The sequence below is a fragment of the Telmatherina bonti genome (genome assembly GCF_933228915.1).
Source record: "Telmatherina bonti genome assembly, chromosome: 8".
Taxonomy (NCBI): Eukaryota; Metazoa; Chordata; class Actinopteri; order Atheriniformes; family Telmatherinidae; genus Telmatherina; species Telmatherina bonti.
Window position 1 is genome coordinate 8,048,096 of NC_136626.1, and position 26,833 is coordinate 8,074,928.

A 26,833-nucleotide genomic window follows, 5' to 3' on the forward strand; every position below is an offset into this window, starting at 1 on the left:
TACTGTAATTCTCATGTGATAGATCCAACAAGGTGTTGGAAACGTTCCTCAGAGGTTTTGCTCTCTGTTGACATGAAGCATCACATAGTTGCTGTACATCCATCCATGATGAGAATCTCCCGTTCCACCACGTCCCAAAGCTGCTCTGTTGGATGGAGATCTGGTGACTGTGGAGGCCGTTGGAGGACAGTGAACTCATCGTCATGGTGGAGATGATGTGAGCTTTGTGACATGGTGCATCATCCTGCTGGAAGTTTCCATCAGAAGATGCTACACTGTGCTCAGAAAGGGATGGACATGGTCAGCAGCAGGACTCAGGTAGGCTGTGGAGGTTAAACCAGGTCATGTTGGAACTAAGGGGACCAAACTGGGCCAAGCAAGCCAGGATGGATCCATGTTGTCATGATGTTTCCAGCAGATTCTGATCCTACCATGTGAATGTGGAGCTGAACTGGAGACTCATCAGACCAGCAACGTTTCTCCATCTTCTATTGTCCAGTTCTGGTGAGTCTGTGTGAATTGTAGCCTCAGTTTCCTGTTCTTACTGACAGGAGGGAACCCGCTGTGGTCTTCTGCTGCTGGAGACCATCTGCTTCCAGGTTGGACGGGTTGTGTGTTCAGAGATGATGTTCTGCAGATCTTAGTTGGAACCAGTGCTTACTGGTCTTCCTGTTGTCTTCCTATCATCTACAACCAGTCTGTCCAGTCTCCTCTGACATCAACCAGACATTCTGGTCCAGACAACTGCTGCTCGCTGGATATTTTCTCTTCTTCAGACCTTCTCTGGAAACTCTGGAGATGGTTGTGTGGGAAAATCCCAGTAAACACTCAGACCAACAACCTGCCACGTTGAAAGCCACTTAAATCTCCTTTCTTTCTCGTTCTGACGCTCAGTTTGAACTTGATCGAGTCGTCTTCATCTCCACATGGCTAAATGCTCTGTGTTGCTGCCACGTGATTGGCTACTTGTGTTAGGTGTACCGGTGACTGTATGTTCACTTCACAATGCAGTCCAGCTGCGGTTTTTGCAATTGATTATGTGAAAGCATGTTTTTGCTTGAGATGAAGGTCTAAAGATGAATAATGTGTCTCACCCACCATGCATCATTCAATCTGCAGATGTTGAGACTTACAGCAGGTCTTTGCTCGTGTGGAAGTGGATGAGGCCATAGATTTATTAATCAGTCCCACAACCCACTGGTGCTCTGATCTCTAATCTCCTTGTCATTGGAGGGGCTGTCTGGTGTTAAATCAGGTGAGTCATCACAATAAGACTCTGAGGGAACCTGGGCGACACTTCAGACAAAGGAGCCATGATGCTGCCCCTTGTTTTTCCATCAGTTTAAGCCTCCTCCACTTCAATCACACACTGCAGAAAAACCCTTTTATGGAGAGTCTTTTGATTCCATGATGTCAAGCTGCAAGTTCGAATAAAATCCAGAATAATTGTTTGATTTGAGCCACAACCCATAAAAATAGCTGTTAAACAATTCACTGTACAAGCACATGTCTAATCGTATGAACGTGCACACCTTTGTGGCAGGTTTTTGATGTGCACCGCAGCTGACTGATGAAACATGAAGGAGACAGGAGATGATCAGATTCTGTCTCCTCCTCCTGACCAGTCTGCACCCTGCAGCTGTCTGACACTCTTGTCAGGAGACGGATGGCTTCATTTTAGACTGACTTGTTGTAAAGGAGCTCCACCTGCTGGTGGAGATGTGTAACTACATGCTGTGGCCCCCACAAAGCAGATGCAAATGTCTCTTCAAAGTATGTTGACTCACTACTTCTTATTAAATAAGCATCCCTTCCAAGTTTAGCTTTTCTTTCTATCTTCTACATGTTTTTAATGACACTGTGGAAGCTTGAAAAATGTTCCCAGATTTGACGGAGCACAGTTGGCAGACTGCTGGGAGCCTGGAACATAAATAGACCTCCTCACAGGCACTTTTTCATCAGCTTAATGTTCATTTTGACATCATTTAGCTCACTGCGTGTGGCCCTGATGACTCCTGAGATTGTTTCAATTTGGAACAACAATCATTTATGTTGCGTTCATTTTTTTTTTTTTTTTTTTAACTATTTTTGTGTGAGTGTTTCAGATATGTTAAAGGCCCTGCAACAGATGTGCTGGAACACAGCTGTTAAGTCTAAAATGGAAAAAAAAAAAAAAAAAAAAGCTTGAGCTTCCGTTTTTGTGCTTTTATGAGAAAAAAATCCAAGTTAAATTATTTTCATGTTGGAAGTTTGACATTTTTAACGGTTGAATTGTGATGGAGATGAGAAATGTGCAGATTTGTGTCTCAATGTGTCTTTTTTCATTCTTTACTGAGTTGTTTATCTAGCTAATGAACTGAAAACTGAAGCTGATGTATAAACTAACAAACATGGGATCTTTTGTTCATGATTAATGTTCATGTTGTTATTCAAATAAAAGGTTGTTTATAGGGGACCTTCAGCATAACAATCACTAAGTGCTTCAAAAAGACATACAAGAAACAAGGAAACATAAAACACAATAAAACTAAAGCTAGTTTTAAAATAGTTTTTCTTTATGAAATATTTCTTCTTCTTCTATCAAAGATCTACACAAAATCTATACAAAACAGCTGATAATAGCTAAAACAGGCTTAAATATACATTTATTTTTGTCTGTAAAGTTTAATTTTTGCTGCTTTTCGGTCATTTATTTATTTATTTATTTATTTTTATTTTTCGAATAGTGCTTAAATCTGATTGGTTGAAGCCGCGGGTTCGGAATGCATCACTGTTCTGTGATTGGTTCATCGTCTGAGGCTTAACTGCTGCATCAAGTTACCTCCTGACAAGCAGAAAGAACCCGGAAAATAAAGGCAACTTCAGATTAAAACTCAGCTGACCGTTAACTTTATAGAAAAAAGTGAATCAGAACTGTTAGTAGCGTAGAGTTGAACAGATGCCACAATTTGGGCAAAATATGACTATATGGTTTTGTGCTTCCGCTTACAGAAAAATCAAACCTGACTGGCATTTATACAAACATACATGTGATCATGTGCCACATCATGTTGTTGATTCCACTTCTCAGTGAAATTCTATAGACGTGTTTGCATCATTCACTTTTTAAAAAAAAAGAGGACAGGCATAACATTTCCAGCTAAAGCAGACAAATATCTAAATATAATATAAATAAATATAAATAATATCTACCCCAATTCTAAATTTCACAATCTGTCTGTACTGAGGTTAAATACCTTTGACATTTTATTACAGAACAAATGACTGATAATGAGGACATCGTTAGGTATGCACAAGTAAACATTCACCTACGCAGGTGAAGAGCGTGTACAGATGGAGTGAAGATGTCTTTTATATGGGACATATTGTACATGTGCCAAGCTGCACACTTGCAGCTGAATTGGGTCGTGTAGAAATTCTGGAAATTTTAATAGCAAGTGTTGAAGTGTGAACTTTGATTTCTACTTTTTACCTCATCTTCTCTTTTAAGAGAAGAAGAATAAGAACATCTTTCTACATCTAAACCCAAAAATACAATTTTTGTTTCACTATATTTAAAATAGGAACTTAATAAATTAACTACTATAGATTGTGCAGTGTGCCTTCTGGTGTCCATATGTTTTCTCATTGTTTCATTGTTTCATATATATATATATATATATATATATATATATATATATATATGTGTGTGTGTGTGTGTGTGTGTATAAATTTTACAAGCTTTTGGCTTTATTATTTATCTATTATTTTCTGAATTCATTCTACTCACTTTTATCCCAGCAGTCAATGAACTTGTACGTAAAGCAGAATAAATATTAAGCTACCTGTATTAATTTCTGGTCAGTAAAAATGATGTATGACGCCTTAAAAACATTATTCTTACAAAACGCAGAAAAAGTTCTGGCTTAGTTAATTTTCTACTGATTACCTGGGGAGTATAATTGAACAAAACCAGCTGAAACTTACAAACAAGCTATTTCATACCGTTTTGTTGTTATAAAAAGCAGTTACAATTTTCAATGGAGAGAAAAAGTCACGATCAGAGGCTTTTATTTTATAAGCATTGACCGGAAGTTGGTTTTTAACATGGCTGACTTATTGCTAGTGGACGGAGCTGCAGGCCGTTTGAAATCCCCTCCGGCGGAGCAGAGGGCTGCGGTCCGGCGCAAACATGGCGGGCTGTGGAGGGGACGTGGTGGGCTCCTGGTCCGGGTCTGGATCGAGAACCGACACCTCATGCACGCCGGCTGGTGCGTGCGAGCAGGAGGGCAAGCCGAGGAAGAGGAGGAGAGGCTTCTGTCTGAGCAGGATGAAGTCCCGCAGCGGGCATCAGCTGCAGCTCGAGCCCGCAGCAAACAATAACATGCCGTTCATGATCCACAGCCAGATCGGGAAGGAGATCAAACACATCTGCAGCAACTGCCGAGGAGCCGAACAGCTGGACGGTGAGCGGACCTCCGGTTCCTCCTCCTGCTCCACACCGTCAGACCGGGGACCGCTCCCTGCCTGCGGGGGGGGGGGAGTCGGATTAGAGCCGCCCGGAGGGAGCTTCAGTCCCGCAGCGTCTCGCGGCGTTGCAGCCTGTCGTTTAAAGCGCGTTGGAGCCTGTTGTTTGAGGCGCGTTGGAGCCTGTAATGTCAGGTGCGTTGCAGCCTGTCATGTAAGGCGCGCTGCAGCCTGTCATTTAGAGTGCGTTGCAGCCCGTCATGTAAAGTGCGTTGCAGCCCGTCATGTAAAGTGCGTTGCAGCCTGTCATTTAGAGTGCATTGCAGCCCGTCGTGTAAGGCGCTTTGCAGCCTGTCGTGTAAGGCGCTTTGCAGCCTGTCGTGTAAGGCGCTTTGCAGCCTGTCGTGTAAGGCGCTTTGCAATCTGTCGTGTAAGGCGCTTTGCAGCCTGTCGTGTAAGGCGCTTTGCAGGCTGTCGTGTAAGGCGCTTTGCAATCTGTCGTGTAAGGCGCTTTGCAGTCTGTCGTGTAAGGCGCTTTGCAGGCTGTCGTGTAAGGCGCTTTGCAGCCTGTCGTGTAAGGCGCTTTGCAGCCTGTCGTGTAAGGCGCTTTGCAGTCTGTCGTGTAAAGCGCGTTGCGGCCTGTCGTGTAAGGCGCTTTGCAATCTGTCGTGTAAGGCGCTTTGCAGCCTGTCGTGTAAGGCGCTTTGCAATCTGTCGTGTAAGGCGCTTTGCAGCCTGTCGTGTAAGGCGCTTTGCGGCCGGTCGTGTAAGGCGCTTTGCGGCCTGTCGTGTAAGGCGCTTTGCGGCCGGTCGTGTAAGGCGCTTTGCAGGCTGTCGTGTAAGGCGCTTTGCAATCTGTCGTGTAAGGCGCTTTGCAGTCTGTCGTGTAAGGCGCTTTGCAGCCTGTCGTGTAAGGCGCTTTGCAGCCTGTCGTGTAAGGCGCTTTGCAGCCTGTCGTGTAAGGCGCTTTGCAGTCTGTCGTGTAAAGCGCGTTGCAGCCTGTCGTGTAAGGCGCTTTGCGGCCTGTGGTGTAAGGCGCTTTGCGGCCTGTCGTGTAAGGCGCTTTGCGGCCTGTCGTGTAAGGCGCTTTGCGGCCTGTCGTGTAAAGCGCGTTGCGGCCTGTCGTGTAAGGCGCTTTGCGGCCTGTCGTGTAAAGCGCGTTGCGGCCTGTCGTGTAAGGCGCTTTGCGGCCTGTCGTGTAAAGCGCGTTGCGGCCTGTCGTGTAAGGCGCTTTGCGGCCTGTCGTGTAAAGCGCGTTGCGGCCTGTCGTGTAAGGCGCTTTGCGGCCTGTGGTGTAAGGCGCTTTGCGGCCTGTGGTGTAAGGCGCTTTGCGGCCTGTGGTGTAAGGCGCTTTGCGGCCTGTGGTGTAAGGCGCTTTGCGGCCTGTGGTGTAAGGCGCTTTGCGGCCTGTCGTGTAAGGCGCTTTGCGGCCTGTCGTGTAAGGCGCTTTGCGGCCTGTCGTGTAAGGCGCTTTGCGGCCTGTCGTGTAAGGCGATTTGCGGCCTGTCGTGTAAGGCGATTTGCGGCCTGTCGTGTAAGGCGATTTGCGGCCTGTCGTGTAAGGCGATTTGCGGCCTGTCGTGTAAGGCGATTTGCGGCCTGTCGTGTAAGGCGCTTTGCGGTCTGTTGTGTAAAGCACGTTGCAGCCTGTCGTGTAAGGCGCTTTGCAGTCTGTTGTGTAAAGCACGTTGCAGCCTGTGGTGTAAGGCGCTTTGCAGCCTGTTGTGTAAAGCGCGTTGCAGCCTGTCATGTAAGGCGCTTTGCAGCTTGTCGTGAAAGGCACGTTGCAGCCTGTTATGTAAAGCGCGTTGCAGCTCATGCTCTCTTCTCTGACTTTGTGAAAAAGCAGGTTTCTCCTCATCTACTGCTGGCAATCAGGCAACAGCAGAGATTATTGTAAAAGCAAATCCAAAGAGAATTCACTAATTTATGAACCCTTGAAAAATCATTTTACCGCCAACTAGCATACATAACTAGCAGGGTCGGATCAAAAGTGATCAGGCCCCTGGGCCTGGAACGTTTCAGGGGCCACAACATTATTTCCCACCACAACATTATGGAACTTGTGAATGATACACTGTGAAACAACATTTCTAACATCTCAGCTAATCGTACCAATAGACACTGTGGTACAACTATCTTTTATGTACATTTTGTTTCATGTCTAAACTGCTGGTGTTTGCCCCCCATGGGCCCCATGTGGGCGTTGGCCCCTGGGCCCATAATGTCCATTGGATAATCCGCACTTTTTCATAGCTTATCAACAATTCTGCTCATTAACTTTCCGACAGTCGATTTTATTGACTCTTTCGTTGCGCACTCACTCCATCTCAGATCACAGGTCAAATGCTCATCATGACATTTGTTCAACTAATCTGTTTATTATTAAAGACAATTATCCGCCATCATTACTGTCCGTCAGGAGGTCAGTGCTGCTTTCTGCATAAAACTACAACCAGTTAAGATGTGTCGTCCAGTCAATATCGATGATTAATGCTATGTTAGTGTGCCACACCTTTTGTTGTGATAAAGTGCTTGAAAAACACTAAATGTTTGAAGCAATTCGGGTAAGTTTAGATGTAAATGTGACAAAAACAGAGTTTGTGTGATTGTTAATTATAGATTAAAGATTTGGTCTGAGCAGCTTCTCCATTACGTCTGAAACGTCTCAGAAAAGATTTCTCCTCATATCTTCGGGATCCTTGAAGGATTTTCCAGAACTCTTCTTTGGGTGTTTTTGTCCAGATGATCCTGATCTGCTTCAGTCATGTTGAGCTCCAGGTTCTGGGGAGTCTCCATCCCTCCATCAGACCTGCTGTCAGTGACTTTCAGTCCACTTGTTGTCTCATGTGACATTACAGTCTTTCCTTAACAACGGCTTCTTGGCAGCCACGTTTCCATGGTGACCATTTCTGATGAGGCTTCAGCCAGTAGTAGATGGATAAAATTAAGGTTTCACGGATCCCGGTTCAGGTTTTTGCTGACTTTATGTCTTCAGGATCCTGTTCATCTGTTTCTAGTCCCGTCTCTTCTGTCCAGTTTCTGCCACCATACTGAGATAAACGGCTAACGGCTCTGTAAGAATCACCTTGTTGCTGCCAAAATCCAGTTTTCTGTCTTTTAAACCTTCCTATTCAGCTAAAGATAGAGAAAAAGATTACGTTTGTGTTAAGTTGTCTGCTATGTGGAAACACAACACTGTTCATCCCTTAAGTTAGGAGCCTTTTATACTCTTAAATGATTAGGTTTTATTATTTACAAATTTATATACCAGGTGAAATATTGCTTAATAAAATTATACAACCATGCAGTTTTTAGCCAAGGCTAGTTTCCACCTGCCCATCCCTGGTTAGACTTTCAAAATAAAAACAGAAAAAGCCATATAATAAGAGAAATGTTTACAAGAAGGTGCAAGACATCAAAAGCAGGAAGCGGCACAAAGACGCTGATGGGAAAAGAAATTCCTTTTTTTAAGTGGCTTAAATGAACAAATAATAAAAGCACAAAATGTCCAAAGAAATACTTTCAGATAGCTGGAAAACTGCTGCTAATTTTAGGAAAATGTAAATAAAAAATAAAAAAAAATTGTTTTTAATCTACAAAAATCAGCAATATTGAAGAATTTTGAGAATCGCAATTTAAATCAAATTGGCACCGAAAAAATTGGAATCGAATCGGGACAAAAGCATATCGTCACAGCCCTGTAAAACAGCCATATAAAAGTAGTTCTAAGTACGGAAGTAAGTGGCTTAATAACAAGTAATAAAAGCACAAAATGTCCAAAAACATACTTTCAGATAGCTGGAAAACCGCTGTTAATTTTAGGAAAATGTAAACGATTATAATAATCTGTCTCTCTTGAGACCAGCAATTCAGAGTTAAAACAGCCATAAAAAAGTAGTTGTGCATTAATTTCCAGTCATCAAAAGGAGAAACTGTCTTGTAGTTTTCTTTTATTTGAAACTTTCAGCTCTTTATTGATGCTTAGAAATGAACGCTTGGTTTGCTGAAAACATCTCCCCGAAGTCTCGATTCTTTACCTGCCGTAAAGCCATCCAAGCCAGAGATCTTAAAGCAGGAACGAAGCAGGAAGTCATGCAGTCAGCGACACACTCAACGCTGCCTGCTTCCACGGCCGATCTGGGTTGTTGTTGGGTGACTCAGTGTTCCAGGCAGCAGTGAGGTAACAGACCCCGGGTCGACTGAAAGAATGTCACCCTGCAGTGTGAGTCTGAGCCCTCTGAGTCACCGGGGGGGTGGGGGGGTGGAACAACACAGGGGAAGAACAGGACACCTTTATTGGGTTTAACAAACAACGAGCCGAGCTGGAACGTTGTGATCTAATTCATTCATTCATTAAACGGGATGAAAACATCAGCTGGAACATCTACATGACTGGAAGGATTTGTGATGAATGTTTGCAGTGGAGTACTGGGATAACTGGAGCCTGTGTGAGTGTGTTTGTGCATGGATGAGTGTGTTTGTGCAGGGAAAGTTTCCGTGCATCCTCACCAGGGTGTTACGCCACTGAGTGGTCGGGGTGTTGCTGTCGAAGGGCTTCTCTGTGTTTCCTGCTGCAGATCTGAGCTGACATCCTTCTTCTGAAAAGACCACCTCCAGGCTGACATCTCCCCCTGTCTGCGGCTGCTCACTGGTTTCCAGTCGGTTTGTTTTTCCATCACTGCAGATTTTATATTTGGCTCTGCTTTCTGCAGCAGCTGTTGGTTCTGCGTCGAGGCGAACGAGAAAACACTTGTCAGAAGTTGGGAAGAGTGATGAAAGAAGATTGATTTGAAGAGGAGCACAGATTTGTGCGAAACATTTTGTGTCTTCTTTTAGGATTCTCGCTGCCTCAGTGATGTTTGTCAGCAGGTTGGGTAATCAGCTACACAGCCATGCAAGTCACGCCTGCCTGCTTGGCTGTTTAGGAGTCTGTTAGCGAGCAGAGTGCCTTGAAATTCAGCAAAACATTTCATTTTAATTCTGAGTTTTCATGTCAAACATTACAAAAAAAAGAGAGACAACTTCAGTTAAATAACACATGATGCATGACACTGTTTCTTTTTTCATTTGCAGCGTGTGGAATAACTAAGCCCACCTTCACAGCTTCTACAGGAGTTTGGAGCAGCCAGGTTGAAAATGCCAAGGAGGAAAGACATCAGCAGTTGTTGCTGCCCATTACTCTGGGAAGGGGGCTGAGTTGGGAAAACATCCAATGGCTGCCAATCTTCTCAAAGTTGGACACAGTCTCTGTGATTTCCACACTGTGGAGAAAACAGATAGAATCGCTGAATTTGTCCATAAAAATGGAATCAGCTGTAAAACTTTTTCTCCTGGAGGGTGTGATCTGTTTTTCTGCTCATCTAAGAGTTTTTCAGTGTCTGAGCCAAAACAAGAAGAAAAGGCTTCTGGTTGACTTATTTATAACCTCTTTATGTTTGTGAATAAGTCTGTTCATTTCAGGGTCACTGCCCGCGTACTTCTATCTGTCCGTTTCATTAGCATGGTTGTTAGGAAGACTCCCAGTAGAGGGCAGTGCAGAGTTCAGAGTTTCGCTTCAAGGTTTTAGAAAGTAGCAAATACAGCGATGGTGGAGATCATGATGGTGTTCATTACGTCTGGTCTCAACTTGTTTTTCTTCGTTTCTTTCACTGGTTGCATGTCAGTTATACAGCTCAACACTGCCCCCATGGGCAGTGGGGGCAGTGGTACTGCTCTTTTTGCTACATCAGGCTGCACAGACAAGAGGGCTGCGGACTAGAGAATGAGGCGGGGCTGGATATTGGAAGGGGCTGGATGTCCAACCCCGCCCCCTTAGCATTTTGATTGGATTAACCCTAACTCTAACCACACCCATTTCACATCCAACCACACCCATTTGAAATCCAACTCCGCTCAATATCCAGGCCCGCCCCATTCTCCAGGCTGCAGCCGGGGGTTATTGGCACAGACCAAGCGGCAACCTGTGGCAGTAAAAGGTGAAGCCTATGCGGAAGTGCATAAAACTGCAGTTCCCCCTTCATCCACTAGGGGCTGCAAAACAGAGCAAATCCCCACAGACTCCCATGTTAAAAAGGCCAACTTCACAGCAGAAATAAACATGTTTACAGCCTGGTTCAAAAATCCATTTTCAGTTTAATAGGTCAGGTTTACCTTAATGACAACTGTGGAGGGAGTGAATTTTTTTTCTAACTCACCCGTTTAAAAGTAATTTAATCTTGAAGTTTGGCATATTTAGGGGCGTGTCCTTTTGATTGACAGGTACCAATCTCCCGCTTCAAGTCAGAAGAACGTAGAACAACCACGGTGTTTAGCCGGTTAACAACGTGACTTAGCTTTAGCCCTCTTACCTCCGTTAGCTGGTTATCTATGGGTTAGCTCGGTTAGCTCTTAGCTACAGAAAGCTCGGAGTTCGCTCGATGTCAATCATGCACCATGACACTCACAGCCCCCCTCTCAGCTCCACCTCTTTGTCCATATTTGTATTTTCCGGGCAAATGCATGACGCTGCCAAGATGGCGATGGTAGGAACCGCCCACCAAGCTTCAATTCCGCTCTTGAGAAATCTATGGGTGACGTCAACGAGGCTATGTCCATCTTTCTAGATACAGTCTATGGCACAGACTGATGTATATTTAAAAGAAAGCTTTTTTTGCTTTTTTGCTTTTTTTTTTAAATAATAATTCTTGCGTTAGTGTCAGCGAGTTGAGCAGGTAGCCGACTCAGGCTACAGAAAGTACTGGTAGTTGATGCAGTTGCAGGTTTAAATCCCAGCCTTACTGCACATCATTCTGTCTGCCTCTGACTCCTTTGATGTTCAATAACTCTGTCATAGTTGTTTTATCTTTAACAATAAGATATTTTCCTTTTGAACTGTTGAAGCTTTATATTTCTGGAGTGCTCAAGTTTGGCCCCCCGAGATCTACCATCGTCCAACCTTTAGATGCATCTCTTCTCCAACGCCTGAATGAAACGAGATGCTCCTTACCAGGCCTCTGCAGAGCTGGACGACATGCAAAAGAGAAATTCATCCATTTAATTCAGGCGTGTCAGAGAAGAGATGCATCTAAAGGTTACAGGATGGTAGGTCTCGAGGACTGGATTCAGGCGCCCCTGTTATACATCCACGCCATGGTTTGAAGGGTTTCAGAAGAAAGACTCTTCTCTCTAAAAGGACCTGAACGGCACAGTTTAGGTTTGCAAAGCTGCATCTGAGCAAACCACATGACCTTTGGAACAATGTCTTTTAGAGAGAAAAAGCAGCATTTCAGCACAAACAGCGACTCCGAAGCACAGCGGTGGAGGGATGATGATCTGGGCTTTTTGCCACCGCAGGACCTGGACAACTTGCAGCCGTTGAGTTGACCATGAAATGCAATGAGCTAAAGCTTGGCTCAACATGTTCCATGATTCCAAACACTGCAGCAGGTCTGCAACAGAATAGCTGAAAAGTCAAAGTCCAGACCTCCACCTGACTGAGATGCTGGGGTGGAACCTTCAGAGACCTGCAGGAACCAATGCTGCAAGCTTTAATGAATTGAAGCAACGTGGAGCAAAATTCCTCCTCAGACATGTCAAAGACTGATAATGCAACATAGAAAACCATCTCTTAAAGTTATTTATGAAGGTTTTATTCTGTTTTGGTTTGTAAAGCCTTTAGAATTGGAAGGATGTGTTTCTTTTCTTTGTAATGGAGCATTTCATCTCATCTTGGAATGGACCAGATGGAAGCCACATCTGGAGGCAGTAGTTGTACCATTTAATCATTTTAATGTATAATGCTTTTTTTTTTTTCCTTTTTGATATTCCTCATTATTGTTTATTTATTAACTCATAATGTTTATAACCGCACATGAACAAGCCGTTATTCTACCAAAAATCCTACATTATCCCGTGTATCTCGTATTCAGTGTGCGTTTTCATTCAGCCTTCTCTGTTTTTATCTGTCTCTGCCAGCTCCAGCATCGTGTGCTTGTTGTGCAGAGGATGCTGTGTGTAATGGGAAAGGTGTCGCTGCAAATGGGAAAACTGGGGCACGCTGTATGGAGTGGCCTCCAGCATGATTACTTTCATGCCGCTCCCTGCGGGGTGAAGGGAATTGCAGTGAGAGGAGGGAGGGCGAACAAGGCTGCAGAATCTCCTCATTACACTGTATTTTGCTCTCTGTTTAACCTCGTTCTCAGGTGCGTCCTGAGGCTTCTCTTCCATTTTTCTTTTCTTTTTTTCACCGTTTGCTGTTGCATAAGCGTTCTGCTGGTGGAGCTACCTAACACATTAACTGTGATTTAAGGGCGATCCAAATTTGCTCTACCTGACTTGATTATCTGCAGCCTTCTGGCAGAGAACGTCTCCTGACATTTGAAGATGAGACGAGTGATTATCTGGTTTACTTGATGAGTAAAGAAGTCCATTATAAGCATTAGAAAGTACCACCTTTGTTTTATATCTAGCGTGAAAATAAACTGCAAAATGACTTAAGTTATTTATTTTTTAGCTGCAAACAAAAAGAAAAAAAAGCACTCCAAAAAAAAAAACCCTCTTAGAATTGATTTGTCTGTTTTTGAGACTCCTGAAAGGAGATGCTTAAACATCTTCCTTCATCTGACTTTTCCACCTTTGACGTGCATCTCTTTTACCTCCCTGCTGCATTATTAGAGTTGCTCAGCGGTACGTACATGTCTAAGTGGAGATGAAGGCTCTTTCTCTCAGATTGTTCCAGAACATCACATAAACAAAGTCATGTCTGAATGCAAATGTAAAAAGACAGCATTAGCTTTAATTAAATGTTGTTTACGTGCTTGTTTTTCACTTTGCTGTCTTTTTGTCTTCCAGCTGAGGAAGTGGAGCGTTTGGCAGCGATGCGCTCTGATTCCCTGGTACCAGGCACGCACACACCTCCCATCCGCCGGCGGAGCAAGTTTGCCACGCTTGGACGTCTGTTTAAACCCTGGAAATGGAGGAAGAAGAAGAGCGAGAAGTTCAAGCAGACCTCTGCAGGTGAGAGCCCCAAATGCTGCAAACCAGGCGGTCCTCAAACATCCGTTGTCCTGCAGACTTTTCTGGTTTCTCTGCCTTAACACGTCCTTCCTAAATGGAGATTTTTCGGCAGTTCATTTCATTTTGCAGCAGGGAAACATCTAATACCTGCAGGATAGATGGCCTTGAGGACCAGGGTTGGGGATCGCTGGTGTAAAAGCTGCACCTCCATGCGCTCCCAGTACTGCACTTGTTCCTTCCTCTGTAGCAGCAATCTGCTTCACTCACATCTCTGACAGCAGATAAATGTCTCCCTGTTGCACCTAACAACAGAGGCAGTGATGAATGGGAGCTCGGAGGGGCTGTGCTGCAGAGCAAAGGCTGAAATAGGGGCTGCAGATTTGCTGCTGTGTGATGCTTCTGGAAAACTGCTGAGAAACAAACAAGCTTCAGAGCATCAAACAGACCTCAACGTACCAACTTTCTTCCATCGCGGACTAATAGGGTTAATTTTCTCCTTGTTAATGTTCCATATAATGACTGATAAAGTCTGTAGCTCAGAAAATTTGTTTTAAGGTGGAATAAATAAAAGAACATTTGAAGACAAGATGTCAGCGAAGACGTGAAGCAAATTAAAACGCTTATTTGCACATTTGACATTTTGTTTCATCCTATAAACTTTCTGACTAAAAGCTGTTAATTAGCGTGAAAAATAATGTTGATGGCAGCAGCAAATTAGCTTTAAATGGAAAACGTAGTCCCCAGTAGAGACTGACTGTCTCTTTAAGGGTAAATGAACTCTTCGTGCAGAGAAGCGTTGGCTTTGTGAGGAAATGTCGGCTGCATATGTCCAGTTCAGAGCTCCAATATTCACTCGCTGCAAAGCTGTGAAGGGTTTGATTTGCTTCCAGAAACAGCCGCTGTTGTTGCTTCTCAGCTGGATGAATCGTTTTACATCCTGTTCTCGCAAACACACAGCAGAGGGGTGATGAGAGGCTTCCTACAGCCAAGCTGTTCTCCCAGCTGTCGCAGTTCTTTTATTTTTTCCCACTGAAACCTTCGTCTGCATCCACAGAACACACTTTATTCATCTTACAGCACAGACGTACACACACTGCATGCAGCGTGCACCGTGTGTTTTTTTTTCCGGAGTGCAGCCGTCATACTGTCAACTTGCATGAGATTATTGGAGCATACAAGATTGATTAAGGTTCAAGAAAGGTGCAAGAAAATATTTGTGAAAATTTATGTGCAAATAGAAAAAGTTGCAAAGTAAAAACTTGCATTTTAAAATGTCGGTTTTACAGATTACAGAATTGTAATTTATTCAGTTCAATTCGACTTTATTTGTATAATTCACAACAAAGTTTTCTCAAGGCTCCTTTACAGAAACAGTTCAGTTTAATCCGTTGTCCTCCAATTAAAATCAAATTAAAGTAAGTCTGTTCTGCCATCCACATTAGTCCAATTAATAAAAACAATGTTCTGAGGATAATTACCTAGCTAAGGAAAGGAGATTGAATCTTCCTTTATCCAATGTGCATAGGTGACAGTAGAGAGGAAAAAACTGCCTTTGACAGGAAGGAGGAACTTCCAGCAGCGCCAGACTGCAGAAGGGTCAGGGTTGGCCATCTGCTTCAGCTGGTTGGGGGTGGAGAGTGCTGGAAAGAAGGGTCAACAAGCATCTAAGTCATACCTGCTGAGAAAGAAAAAGTTCAGGTTATTTATAGCAAACATCCAAAGGCCGAAGGGTTCTACTTCTAAAGCAAAGACGTTACAAGAAAGAAAATCTTACTAATAATCCATTAAAAGATTAGAATTCATCCATCGTACTGAGCTGAAAGTCAGTGACTATAAATGTGTGTTTGGTTAATATTTAATAAGCGTGGGAAAATCAAATTGAAAATCTGAATTTTTTTTTTGCTTCACAATTTTAAAATCAATTTTTTGTTTAAAAAAAACCTTCTTTTTTTTTTCAAATAAATAAAAATAATCCATTACAAAATTTTTGTCACTTATTATTTTTATTGATCTTTTACTTGTCTTCTCAGGCATTATAGCAGCAGAATGATGGTCTGGCTACTGTGTTGTTTTTCCCAGTTGAAATCAAGAAAAATGACGTGCAAAAAATAAGTTTTATACATTTCTTTTTTTTTGTTTTTAATCTACAAAACTTAGCAAGATAGAAGAATTGTGAGAATCGCAATTTAAATCAAATTGGCAGCCAAAGGATCAGAATCGAATCGAATCAGGACAAAAGTATGTCGTCACAGCCCTAATATTTAATAATGAGTTTGAGCCTATTTTTTACCTCGAGGCAACTGGATCCACAGTTTAGGAGCCAGAAATGAAGCCAGTCGCCTCTGTTTCCCAGCCTCGACTTTAAGACAACTAAAACCAGATAATGAATGGATAAAGGAGGCTGCTAGATGGCAGACGGGTACACGGATGCCTGCCCATCAAAACCCAACTATGTATCTTTAAAATCCTAAAACAGAGAGAGGCAGTGAAAGGAAACAAGTACAGGAATTTATGTTTGTGCTGTTCTTTGCGTTGAAAGACGAGCTGCAGCTGTGAGATACAGCATGGTGTAAAGAGTTACAGTAAACCAGCTGGGATGTCATAAATGAATGAATCCTCTTTCTAAGTCCTCAAAACTTAAGCGTTTCACTCTAGATAAAAGCCTGGACTTACAAAAGTACATCCTTAGTGAAAGAATAAAGAGTGAAGACATTAGAGCATCATGAGACGTCTCCCAGCCGTCTGTGGCAGCTTAAGTGGGTGGCTAAGGTCCCCCCCCCCCCCCCCCCCCCTTCCCCCCACACACACAGACAACCCTAATTATAAGCTTATCAAAATAAAAGTTGGACTCCTAAACTAAAAGACAGAAGAGTCCAATAACTGGAGGTTCTGCCTCCCGTTCTGCTTTTAGAACCTCTTGGAACCGCAGAAAGCCCTGCAGTCTGCAGAGGGACTGCTCTGTTGGGAAAACGTGGAACATTTCCATCTTTCAGATAAAATTAATATTCCTCCTAAAGGTTTTATATGTGATGAGAAGAATTTTAAATTCTACTCCAGATGTAACGAGGTGCTGATGAATAGAATCTAAAGTTGAAGACAAATTATCTTTGAATTTATCCATTTAATTTCTGAACATATTTTTCTTTTAAGTAACGCCACTTCTGAAGTCTGGATCAATAAAATCAGTGATTCTCTGACTGGGCATCGGGGACCTCAATAGGGGTTGTCAGATAATTTCAGGTTAAAGGTGATTGTAAAAGAAATATTGCCTTCAATTATCAAATCGTTTTTGGATGTTTGTTTAAAATTAAACCATGAATGCAGCGATAATCTGTGAAATCAGCACCTTGTTATTTTTATTTATTTATTTATTTATTTATTTATTTATTTATTTGACAAACAACAAAGCTATTATTCATTAAAAATCAGAATTTGGCATTATCTCGGTGAGAGAAGCTGATTTTTGGACATGTAGTTGCTTTTTCACAAAGTTTGACAATTAGTGATTTAAATTAGTTTCCTTTGGTTCACAAAATGAATCTGTGTAAAAACAACGGTTGTAATTCCAGCATAACATGTTCAATATATTTATTTTTTATTCAGTTTATATATATCAAATTGTAAAATGTTGAGAATAGATTTGAAAGGCAGAGAAAAATTAAATAATCATTCTTAACTAGCAGTAATCCCACCCTGATTATCCACTAAACCTGATTTAGTAGCATGTTTTTTCATGTTTTTTCAGTGTTGGAGAGGAAAATGTCCACTCGCCAGAGCAGAGAGGAGCTCATCAAGAAAGGACTCCTGAAGGAGGTTTACGAGAAAGATGGAGGTCCACACAACAGAGGTGATGAAGAACATGAAAAGATATAAAGTTAGAAGTTGCATCGCTAAAGCTTATGATTAATTATTTTAGTTTGATCTCATTATTTAGTCCACGAGGCTTTGTTCAGTATTTTAATGGCTCTTTTCTGGAATATTTAACACTTTCACTTTGCAACAATGTTGTGTGATAAATTATTATTGATTTTTTTTCAGGTTATTTTATTTAACTTTTATGTATTTCTACATTTTTAAAATTTTATTTAACCATTAGTTATACATTATTTATTATATAGGTTGAACCTGCCAAGCGCCACCGACAGTCTCAGAAATGTGAGGTCAGAAAACTTGTATTATCTGCACAGAGATTAAAGGAATCAGTCCAGACTAGCTGGAGCAGAGGGCTTTACAGCTGTATGCGAAAATGATCAGAATGTGATGAAATATGTAGAGTTAGTTTTACGGCAACCTCCGGAGGTTAAAAGTGAAGCCTTTGCAGAGGTGCCAAAAAATAGCAGTTTCCCCCTTTATCCACTGGGGGCTCCAAAACAGGGCAAATTCGTATTGAGTCCCATGTTAAAGGGGCTTACTTCACAGTAGAAATATACATGTTTGCAGCCTAGTACAAAAAAACATTTAATGTTTAATAGGTCGGGTTTACTTTCAGGACAGATGTGGGAAGTGATTACTATTTTTATTGTTTTTTTTTATAATTTATCCGTTCATTATCAATTACATCTAGAAATTTTGCATAATTAAGGGCGTGTCCTTTTGAAGTTTGATAGACGTCAATCATCCACCCCCACACTTCCTCTTTGCCTAATTTTGTATTTTCTGAGATAAATGTCACGCGTGACGCTGCCAAGATGGCGTTTCACTTTTTTTTTTTAATTTAAACTGTAGAAATAACAAACATGACAGTACATTGAATGAAGGGTTCGATGCCCAATGAGCTTCACTTCGGCTCTTCAGAAACCTACGGGTGATGTCATGGAGGCTCCGCCCATCTTTTATATACAGTCTATGCTTTAAGAAGTTATCCTGCTGCTCCAATCAGCTGTTAAAATCTTTGGCTGCTAGACCTGTGACTGTAAACACATTCCAAACAGCAGAGGTTAAATGCAAGAGGAAATGCCAAAATATATTCACTTTTTGTTGCTTCCTACTTATAAATAAGAGCTGCCATTAGCAGCTACAGCTCAGGTGCTAGCTGGCCTCGGTCTAAAAGCTAACTGGAAGCAAGGCTAACAAGCAGTAAGGAAACTTGACATGCAGCAAAGCAGTATGTTACTTTTTAATTAATCTTTTTTCTTTATTTTTACCAGTATACAACATTCTGTGGTTAAGCTTTTTAGTTAAATAACTAGCCATATCTTAGTTTAGCTTAGCTTAGCAGAGCCCAGTACAGTTAAACATAAAAAGTTAAAAAATACGTTGTTGGAAAATAATTAAAAAAAGAAGAAAAGAGTGCCCAACCTCACATTTTTTAGCAGCCTTTAAGGGAAATTAGAAGGTTTTTCCTTCACACAAAAAAAGAGAATGGGTAATATGTACAAGATATTTCAGAAGTAATTTACATAAAACATTAAAAGCATTCCAGATGGACAGAAATTATTGAAAAGTAGTACAGTCTAGCAACAAATAGAATAATGTTAAAATCATAATAAAATCCTCGATAAATAATTATTAAAATCATGATAGTTATTTGCATGGGTTCATGTGTAAGCGCATGAGAGAAGAAATGTTTTAATCTTACAAACGTCTGAAAATTGAATCTCCAGTAGTAGTAGTAGTAGTAGTAGTAGTAGTAGTAGTAGTAGTAGTAGTAGTAGTAGTAGTAGTGATGATGATGATGGTGATGTTGTTAATCAAATCAAATCAATGAGACTTTATTCAATGTTCAAGCCAGCTTGTCCAAGGTTTGACATACAGACATGTAACATTAATGACAAAAGAATAATATAGAACCAAGCTGAAGCTCAGGCCACGCAGCCAGTTTTACTGGCGCCGCCTTATAACGGGTAAGAACAGCGATACATTAGGCTCATGGGGGGTCGATGGAGAAAAAAAAAGAAAAAGAAAAAAAGGTCATGTAACTCCGGGCCGCGCCACAGTTTTGAATTTGGTTGGAACTTGCAACATTGTCAGTAGATCTCACTATTCTCTACACTGTACACTGGTCTTGTAAGAAGGCAGAAACTGAGAAACATATTTTCTAGTTACCTTCCATAAATGATCAAAATTACTTTTGTATTTCTCATGAATTGTTCTTAATCTTAGATTACTTAGTCGACTCTCCACATCTTCACGTTTTCAGTAGATGGCTCATCACCGGTGCTTCGTGAGGAGGTAAAGATGGAGAACAGTCGCTCCCCGGTGCTTGGCACCAGTCTTTCAGAGCCTGAAGGCCCTGAGATGATGGAGGGAGCGGCAGCAGTTGTAGGTAAGTACTTGCTAACTCTTCACTTATTTATAAGGTGGTGAGTCTCTCACTGCTTCCATGTTTAATTTTTTTTTTCCATAGGACCTCTTGAGTTTCAGATACCAAGCGATGGCACATGTCAACAACCGAGCCAGGTTCCTGTCACAAAAGCATCTACATTATATCCGACTGATGTCACAGAATCGACCAGACCTCCCACGCTACACAAACAACCTCCCGCTCTACCACCCAAACCATTCAGCCGGTTACCCAATCACATTACAGGTAAGCCAATCCTGGCGCATGCTTGTTTTTCTCCGTGTGCGGATCATCATGTCATTTCCTCCCTCTCACACAGACGGCGCCCCCGTGAAGTTGCCGTGTATGTCGATGAAGTTGTCTCCTCCTCTACCTCCAAAGAAGCTCATGATCTCAGTACCTGCAGGGGGTATGGAGCCCTCCTCGCTCACCTTCCAGAAGTGCCCCGCCCCTCCAAGCCACGCTCCAATGGGAGGGCACTCGCTGCAGTACGGGACGCTGCCCGTTCCCCTGCACCCACCCAGCCGAATCATAGACGAGCTCAACAAGACGCTAGCTCTTACCATGCAGAGATTTGAGAGGTGAGGATGACGAAGCTCAACAAACATGTTCCTGCCCATTAAATATTTTTTTTATTTATATTTATTTATTAACTATGAAAATCCTGATTTTTGGCAGCTGCCCCCAACCAGCAGCTGGGAACCGGCTGCTAACGTCAGACCAAACAACCCTGCAGCAGCATCAAAACAACTGAAACCAAATGTTTGTTTCAGAGCTTCTGAATTGTCAGAAGTTCGCATGATGTCTGAGGCCACGCTTAAACATCAGCATTATTTTTAATCTGAAGATGAAATTACATTAAAATGAATCTGCAGCTGCGAGATGATAAGCGACTTCTAATTCTCACAGCTCTTTGACAGCTGTTTGGATCAACCAGAGGCTTCTCAGAGCTTTTTTTTTTCCAGGGACAGAATAATAATGAGGAATTGCCTTAATCAGATCTGGAAGTAAAAAAAAGCTGGATGGACTAGTTTTCCTGCTTCATTCCAAGACATGTTGCTAATTATTATATAATGCATAATATTCATGTTGGTTAATATTATGTAGGTGATTCTGTGCATGTCTACTTGCAGGCTCAGGGTTTGGGTGTAATACCATTAAATGGACATGATGACAAACCATAAATGTGAATAGAATTATAATATTAGCTGTCAACAAATGGCTCTGAAGACAATGTCATATATTATATAATGATAAGAAACAAATGGGAGTTCATCTTCAGTTAAATGATTTAAATTAAAAGCTTAATTTTTAATATATTATTAATAAAAAACTAACCTAAAGTTAGAAGTACTGTTTAATTTGCCTTTTAATCAGTTTAAATATCGGTAAATGAATGTCTCTGTTTGCGTGTGATACAGTTCGTTTTACCTTGCAAATTTTCCTTTAAACTTTTTTAATCCTAAAGATTCATTTATGTGCAGGTTGTAGGTTTTCTTAGATTTAGACAAATTCTGTCATTGGAAGAAAAAGGCAAATGATTGAAAGTGGATTTTTATCTACTGGTTTTACTTCCATCCATTTCAGGAGCTTTACTCCGTCTTGAGCGGCGGCGTGTCTGAGAATTTCTGACTCGTGTGATTGATCGCATGTCTACAGATATATTTACAGTTGTGACTCTGACCTTTGTTGTTGCGTTTGTCCTTCCTCTGAGTGGTTTAAACTTTTTGTGTTGAGATCTGAAGCCAGATTACCAAAATCCCACGTCTGACCTTTGAACTCCCTCATCAACATGCAGCTCCATGATGCACGCCGTTCCCACGGTCATGTTCGATTGCGACGACAACAAGGAGAACCTCCCCAATGAGGCAGATTATGAGGACTTGCCAGGCATGTACAAAGATGAGGAAGAGGAGGAAGAAGAGGAAGAGGAGGAAGAAGATGAGGAGGAGGAAGAGGGTGATGAAGAGGACGAGGATGAGGATGACATGCTGTTTACAAGTAAGACCAAATGATGCTGCAAGGATCATCTTCTTTGCCTGCGAAAGGCTAGAAAGTAAGACACAAGCGCATTGGGAAAAAAATATTCTTTATTATATTAATATAAAAATATTAATGACATCACAGTGATGTCACAACTAATGGACGAATCAGCTTTCACTTGAAGGATCACTAAAAATGTCCATTTCTGTAAGATATATCAGAGTTTAAAAATGAAAATATCTTATCTTTAGATCATCTTGCTATATGTCTAATTAATCAGTGCTCTAGTTCACACTTTTTACTCAGCTTTGATCTGTGAGACCACCCAGGTAACCACGATGCCACCATGCAGCCCAACAAAAAAATTATTGAATAGAAAAGCTGAAAATTCTGGCTTCACAGATTGTAGAGTTTTTTCATTTATTGCCGGTTTTCACAGATCAATTACATCTAAAGTAAAGGAATGATGGGAGAAAAATAGCTTAAAAAATAATAGATAATAATAATAATAATAATAATAATCTTCATTAATTAGGTTCCAACTTTCTTATTTATGAGTTGACAGATTTGCATCTTTTCAGGATGGAGCCTAGTCATGAACCTTTTTGTTTTCCTTCATCATTATTCTGTAAATACGAGCTGCAGAGTTGCTGACCATTTAATTCTGAAAAAAAAATGTTGTACAGCTCCTTGTTCTGTTACAAGATGCACCATCATCATCTTGACAAATGGCATCAACATCAAACCTAGCTTTGTAAGAATAAGAAAAGTCAACCTCTGCATTCGCTGTGCAGCTACGAGGTGCGAGGCGGGGTACGCTCTGGACAGGTGACCAGTCCATCGTAGCTCCTCTGGTTCTTCACCCAAAGTTAACCTTACACCTCACGTTTGGAGAAATTTGCTGATTTTCATCTTCATGTTTCACTGTAGCGAAACCAAACAACATTTCCAGCATCAACAAGCGTTTCCTGAGCGAGGAAACTGTTGATGAATCTGCTTTATATGAAGACAGTTATAATGAACTGGACTAATGTGGATTATAATGAATGTAATTTAACTGGATTGCAGTGAATTGTATTTAATTAGATTATAATTGGATCTAAATGCCTAAAGTGCCTTGAGATGACTGAGTTGTGAATCGGCGCTATACTAATAAAGCTGAATGAAATTGTATTGATCTTGCCTAATGAAACTCCATGATTCATCACAATCACTTTCCCCCCAACCATCCAGTTCATGTCTGCTTCTCTTTAGCTGAATACAAACTTTTTAAATGCATTTTTTGACTATTTTTTAGACTTTTCGACACCCTCCTTAGTCAACCTGTATGTTCCCCTTTTATAACCGTCCAATTTTGTTTGTACCCAAAATTTGACACACCGCTGACTGGAAACAGGTGACATTTTTCCCCATACTCCCAGTTGACAAACCATTTTTCACAGTTTCAGCTGAAAGCTCTGGAGTTATAAGGTCATCATTTCTTGTCAAAATCAACCAGTTTATTTCAATTAGTATTCTATTTAAAACTAAAATTTTGAACAAAAGTTAACATTTAACACACAAAGTCACTGCTTTCAATGTAAGAAAGGTTAGAAGGTGACATTAATTAACCCTTTTATTGATACTGAAACTTAAACACCAATTTATCAGGATATTTAACTCATAACAAACCATAATAGCAAACAATAATAAATCATAATATACAGTATATATGGTTTCCAAAAAGCTTTATTGGCTTCTTCTTTTTCTTTCAGTGATACATTTTATTTAATCATTTGCCGCTGTTTCATCATTCAGCCCCTCTTGCAGAGATGCACTGAAGTTTGGTGTCTTTTCCCACAGCTGCTTTTTCATCATGTTTGTTCCTCTAAGACTGGATTTACTCTCAAATGGAAAAACCTTTGGAAGCTGATCCATTTTTAACATTTAGACCTGTGCTTGTATTAGTTTTAGGAAATAAATAAATTGCTGTGCAAGTCCCACTTTTACGGACTTTTCTGCTGTTAAATAAGATCAAGTCCATGACTTTTGCCTCGGTTTGCCTTCGAGGAAACTCTGAAACAGTACACAAAAAACACAACTAATAACTATTAAATCTTGAAATATGTTTAAATATAGAAGATTTAGTAAAAGTCTTTCCAGTAAAGTGAAGAAGGGATAAATGACTGCAGCCTGAATCTGAGTTGTGACACCATTTTCCCCTGAAGGCACGCTGGCCATGAAGGTTTTACGAAAAGACTCTCTGGCCCTCAAGTTGAGCAACCGTCCGTCAAAAAGGGAGCTGGAGGAGAAGAACATCCTTCCAATGCAGTCGGACCAAGAACGGTTCGAATCCCGACAGCAAACGGCGACTAAACTGACCAGGTGAGCATCAGATCAATGCTCATCTTCACCCAGCTTCCATCAGCTGAAAAGTGCTTCCATCCAAGTCCATCAAAGTTTAGAGTTGAAACAACAAAAACACGTCTAACATAAAGGAAATCAGTCATTATTAAAGGTTAATGAATCTGATCAAATGCAGCATCACCACTGTATCTCTTCTATCACCTCATACCAGCTCTTGTATTCACTGACATGTCGCCACATTGGTCGTGTTTTTGTTCTGCTAGAGGATCTCTGAACCCTACTCTGTTGCAGTTTTTCTATTTTGGCTGGGTTTTTTTTCTTCATGCTTCTGCCTGTTCTTACCATCCGCCATCCCAGCCCCATGTTATCTCCAAGTCTGTGCTTACAGCCTCTAAATTTCCAAAACCTCATAGAAATAAAATGACATGCAAAGTCAGCTAGTCTGTCCACAAGCGTAAGATCTCTTGTGTAAGATTTTGAGGCACAATAAAGACGACCTCAGAGCAGTCTAACAGGCAGCAGATGTATACATATTAAACTAAAATTTCCCTTTTCTCAGGCGGTTGAGTCAGAGGCCAACAGCAGAGGAGCTTGAACAGAGAAACATCCTAAAACGTGAGTGACTTTTCTGATATTTAGAAGCAAAACCAAGCACATATGCATCCCGGTTTGTGTGCGACTGTGGTCTATCTGCTCTTCCCTGCAGCTCGAAATGATCAAGACGAGCAGGAGGAGAAGAGGGAGATCAAGAGACACTTGTCAAAAAAGGTAAAATGGAAAAGAAATTGATCGGGGAGCACATCTGTGTACATGCTGAGTGTTTTTGCTCTTAACTTCGAACTGAAACATGAGCATGGTTACCGTGGCGACCAGACTCCCTCCCTTCAAATTGCAACCCTCTGAAAGGATGATAGTATCAATGGTTACATCATTCAGTTATTGTGTGTGTGTGTGTGTGTGTGTGTGTGTGTGTGTGTGTGTGTGTGTGTGTGTGTGTGTGTGTGTGTGTGTGTGTGTGTGCTTGTTCAGCTGCGTCATAAAGTACAGTCCATCATACTTATTGGGAACAAAATGCTAATTCTGACAGGTTTAAACTGGTTTTTGAGGCTCAGATTTGGTTTTAGAGGGAACAGAGATATGACATACATCATCACAGAGAAATGTTCACTGGGACAACAGCTGCTGCCATAGCAATAATAAAGTATGAGTTATGTTTTATTGATACCTGACCCAGTTTAAGCTAAAACTACTATTTCACTGCAGAAAAATATTTATAACTCTTTTTTTTTTCTTTGATGTATTTTTCATTTTATATTTCACATTAAATGTTAAATTTCTTTTTAAATTATGCAGATATTTATGTTTATGTTCTACAGCCGTAGCTGTAAAATCCCCAGCCCCGACAAAACACACACATATAATACACAGCAAAACCAGTCTGTAATCCCTGAAACGGGTGATTACCATTTAGTGATGCTGACTCTCAGGATCCAGTCATCTTGTAGAAGTTTATGCAGGAAATTAGATGTAATTTGATGTAATTCCATCCTCCAGCTTAGCCAGAGGCCCACCGTGGAGGAGCTGAGGGAGGCGAAGATCCTCATCCGTTTCAGTGACTATGTGGAGGTCGCCGAGGCTCAGGACTACGATAGGAGGGCAGACAAGCCATGGACTCGGCTAACAGCTGCAGATAAGGTTCATTTATCCCCAAACACAAGAAAACTAAAGAATATTTGAGTCATTGGGGGATCTGTCTCATACAATTTAACCGAATTTGCTGTGGTTTTTTTACAGGCTGCCATTAGAAAAGAGCTGAATGAGTTTAAAAGCACAGAAATGGAGGTGCACGAGTCGAGCCGTCATCTGACCAGGTAAGTGAAAGTCTGCAGTGACATATAAACATGCAGGGTTTGTCCTCGGGGTGGTGCCACAATGAAGGTCCTGTTAGATTTATTCTCCTTCTGACAGTTTCAGACTTTGCCAGAGTTTTAATCGATTCAGGCTTAACTCCCTCAGCTGTTTCCACGCTGTGTGCCTGTCGGATTGTTAAGGCCATAATTACGAGCAGCCAAGTGTGAAAACTTCCAATCACCCTCCTAGTTGTTGGGTGACTGCTCCTCATGTACTTTGGGAGATCTGCATGAGAAGCTGCAGTCACTAATGCTGAAAAGTTGCCTAGAATGTATTTTTAACCTTTAATTACATTATCATAAACAAGGCAATGACCGTCAAAAATCACTTGAACATACAAAGTCTGCAGGCCAGAAATCTGCAGGGACTGCATTTGGACCCCCCTGCTTGATACATTGTCTGGCAGTGTTGTTAAAATCCACTGGATTCCCTCAAATGCAGGTCATTGCACCAAAGTTCAGTTGGCTATGGAATAATTTCCAGCAAACACAACAGGTTCATTATAATTATAAGAAATCAGATTAACACACCAGAAGAGGGTATATGCTGGAATCTTTAAGTTAACATCAATATCTTTTGAAGACTATTTAGGACCTTCAATAGAAAATTTAGGAGCTTACCGGCACTCATCTTTGAACTCAGTTGTCTGCAATTAAATCCAAAGAGCAGCACCATGCAACAGAGTTCAGATAAGCTGGGAAAGAATTAAACTTAAAATAAATGAGACCAAAAGGCAAAGTTTATTAATGATATTTCCATATTACACATACATACATACATCCATATGTATACACATACATACATTCATACATATGTATGGATAGATAGATGTACATGCATACATGCATATATATACATGCATATATA

General features: G+C 41.3%; 1 protein-coding gene across 1 annotated transcript; it reads left to right on the plus strand.

Annotated features, from left to right (window-relative positions):
- Positions 1-4,171: 4,171 nt before the first annotated feature.
- phactr1 (phosphatase and actin regulator 1) lies at positions 4,172-25,930 on the plus strand (the record flags this gene model as incomplete). The annotated part of the gene is made up of 12 exons (XM_079244900.1): positions 4,172-4,445; positions 13,279-13,443; positions 17,189-17,275; positions 19,586-19,708; positions 19,790-19,972; positions 20,046-20,307; positions 21,525-21,727; positions 23,917-24,073; positions 24,615-24,670; positions 24,762-24,823; positions 25,610-25,750; positions 25,850-25,930. 12 exons carry the CDS (start codon positions 4,172-4,174, stop codon positions 25,928-25,930), a joined length of 1,794 nt encoding a protein of 597 aa, XP_079101026.1.
- Between the last annotated feature and the right edge of the window lie 903 nt (positions 25,931-26,833).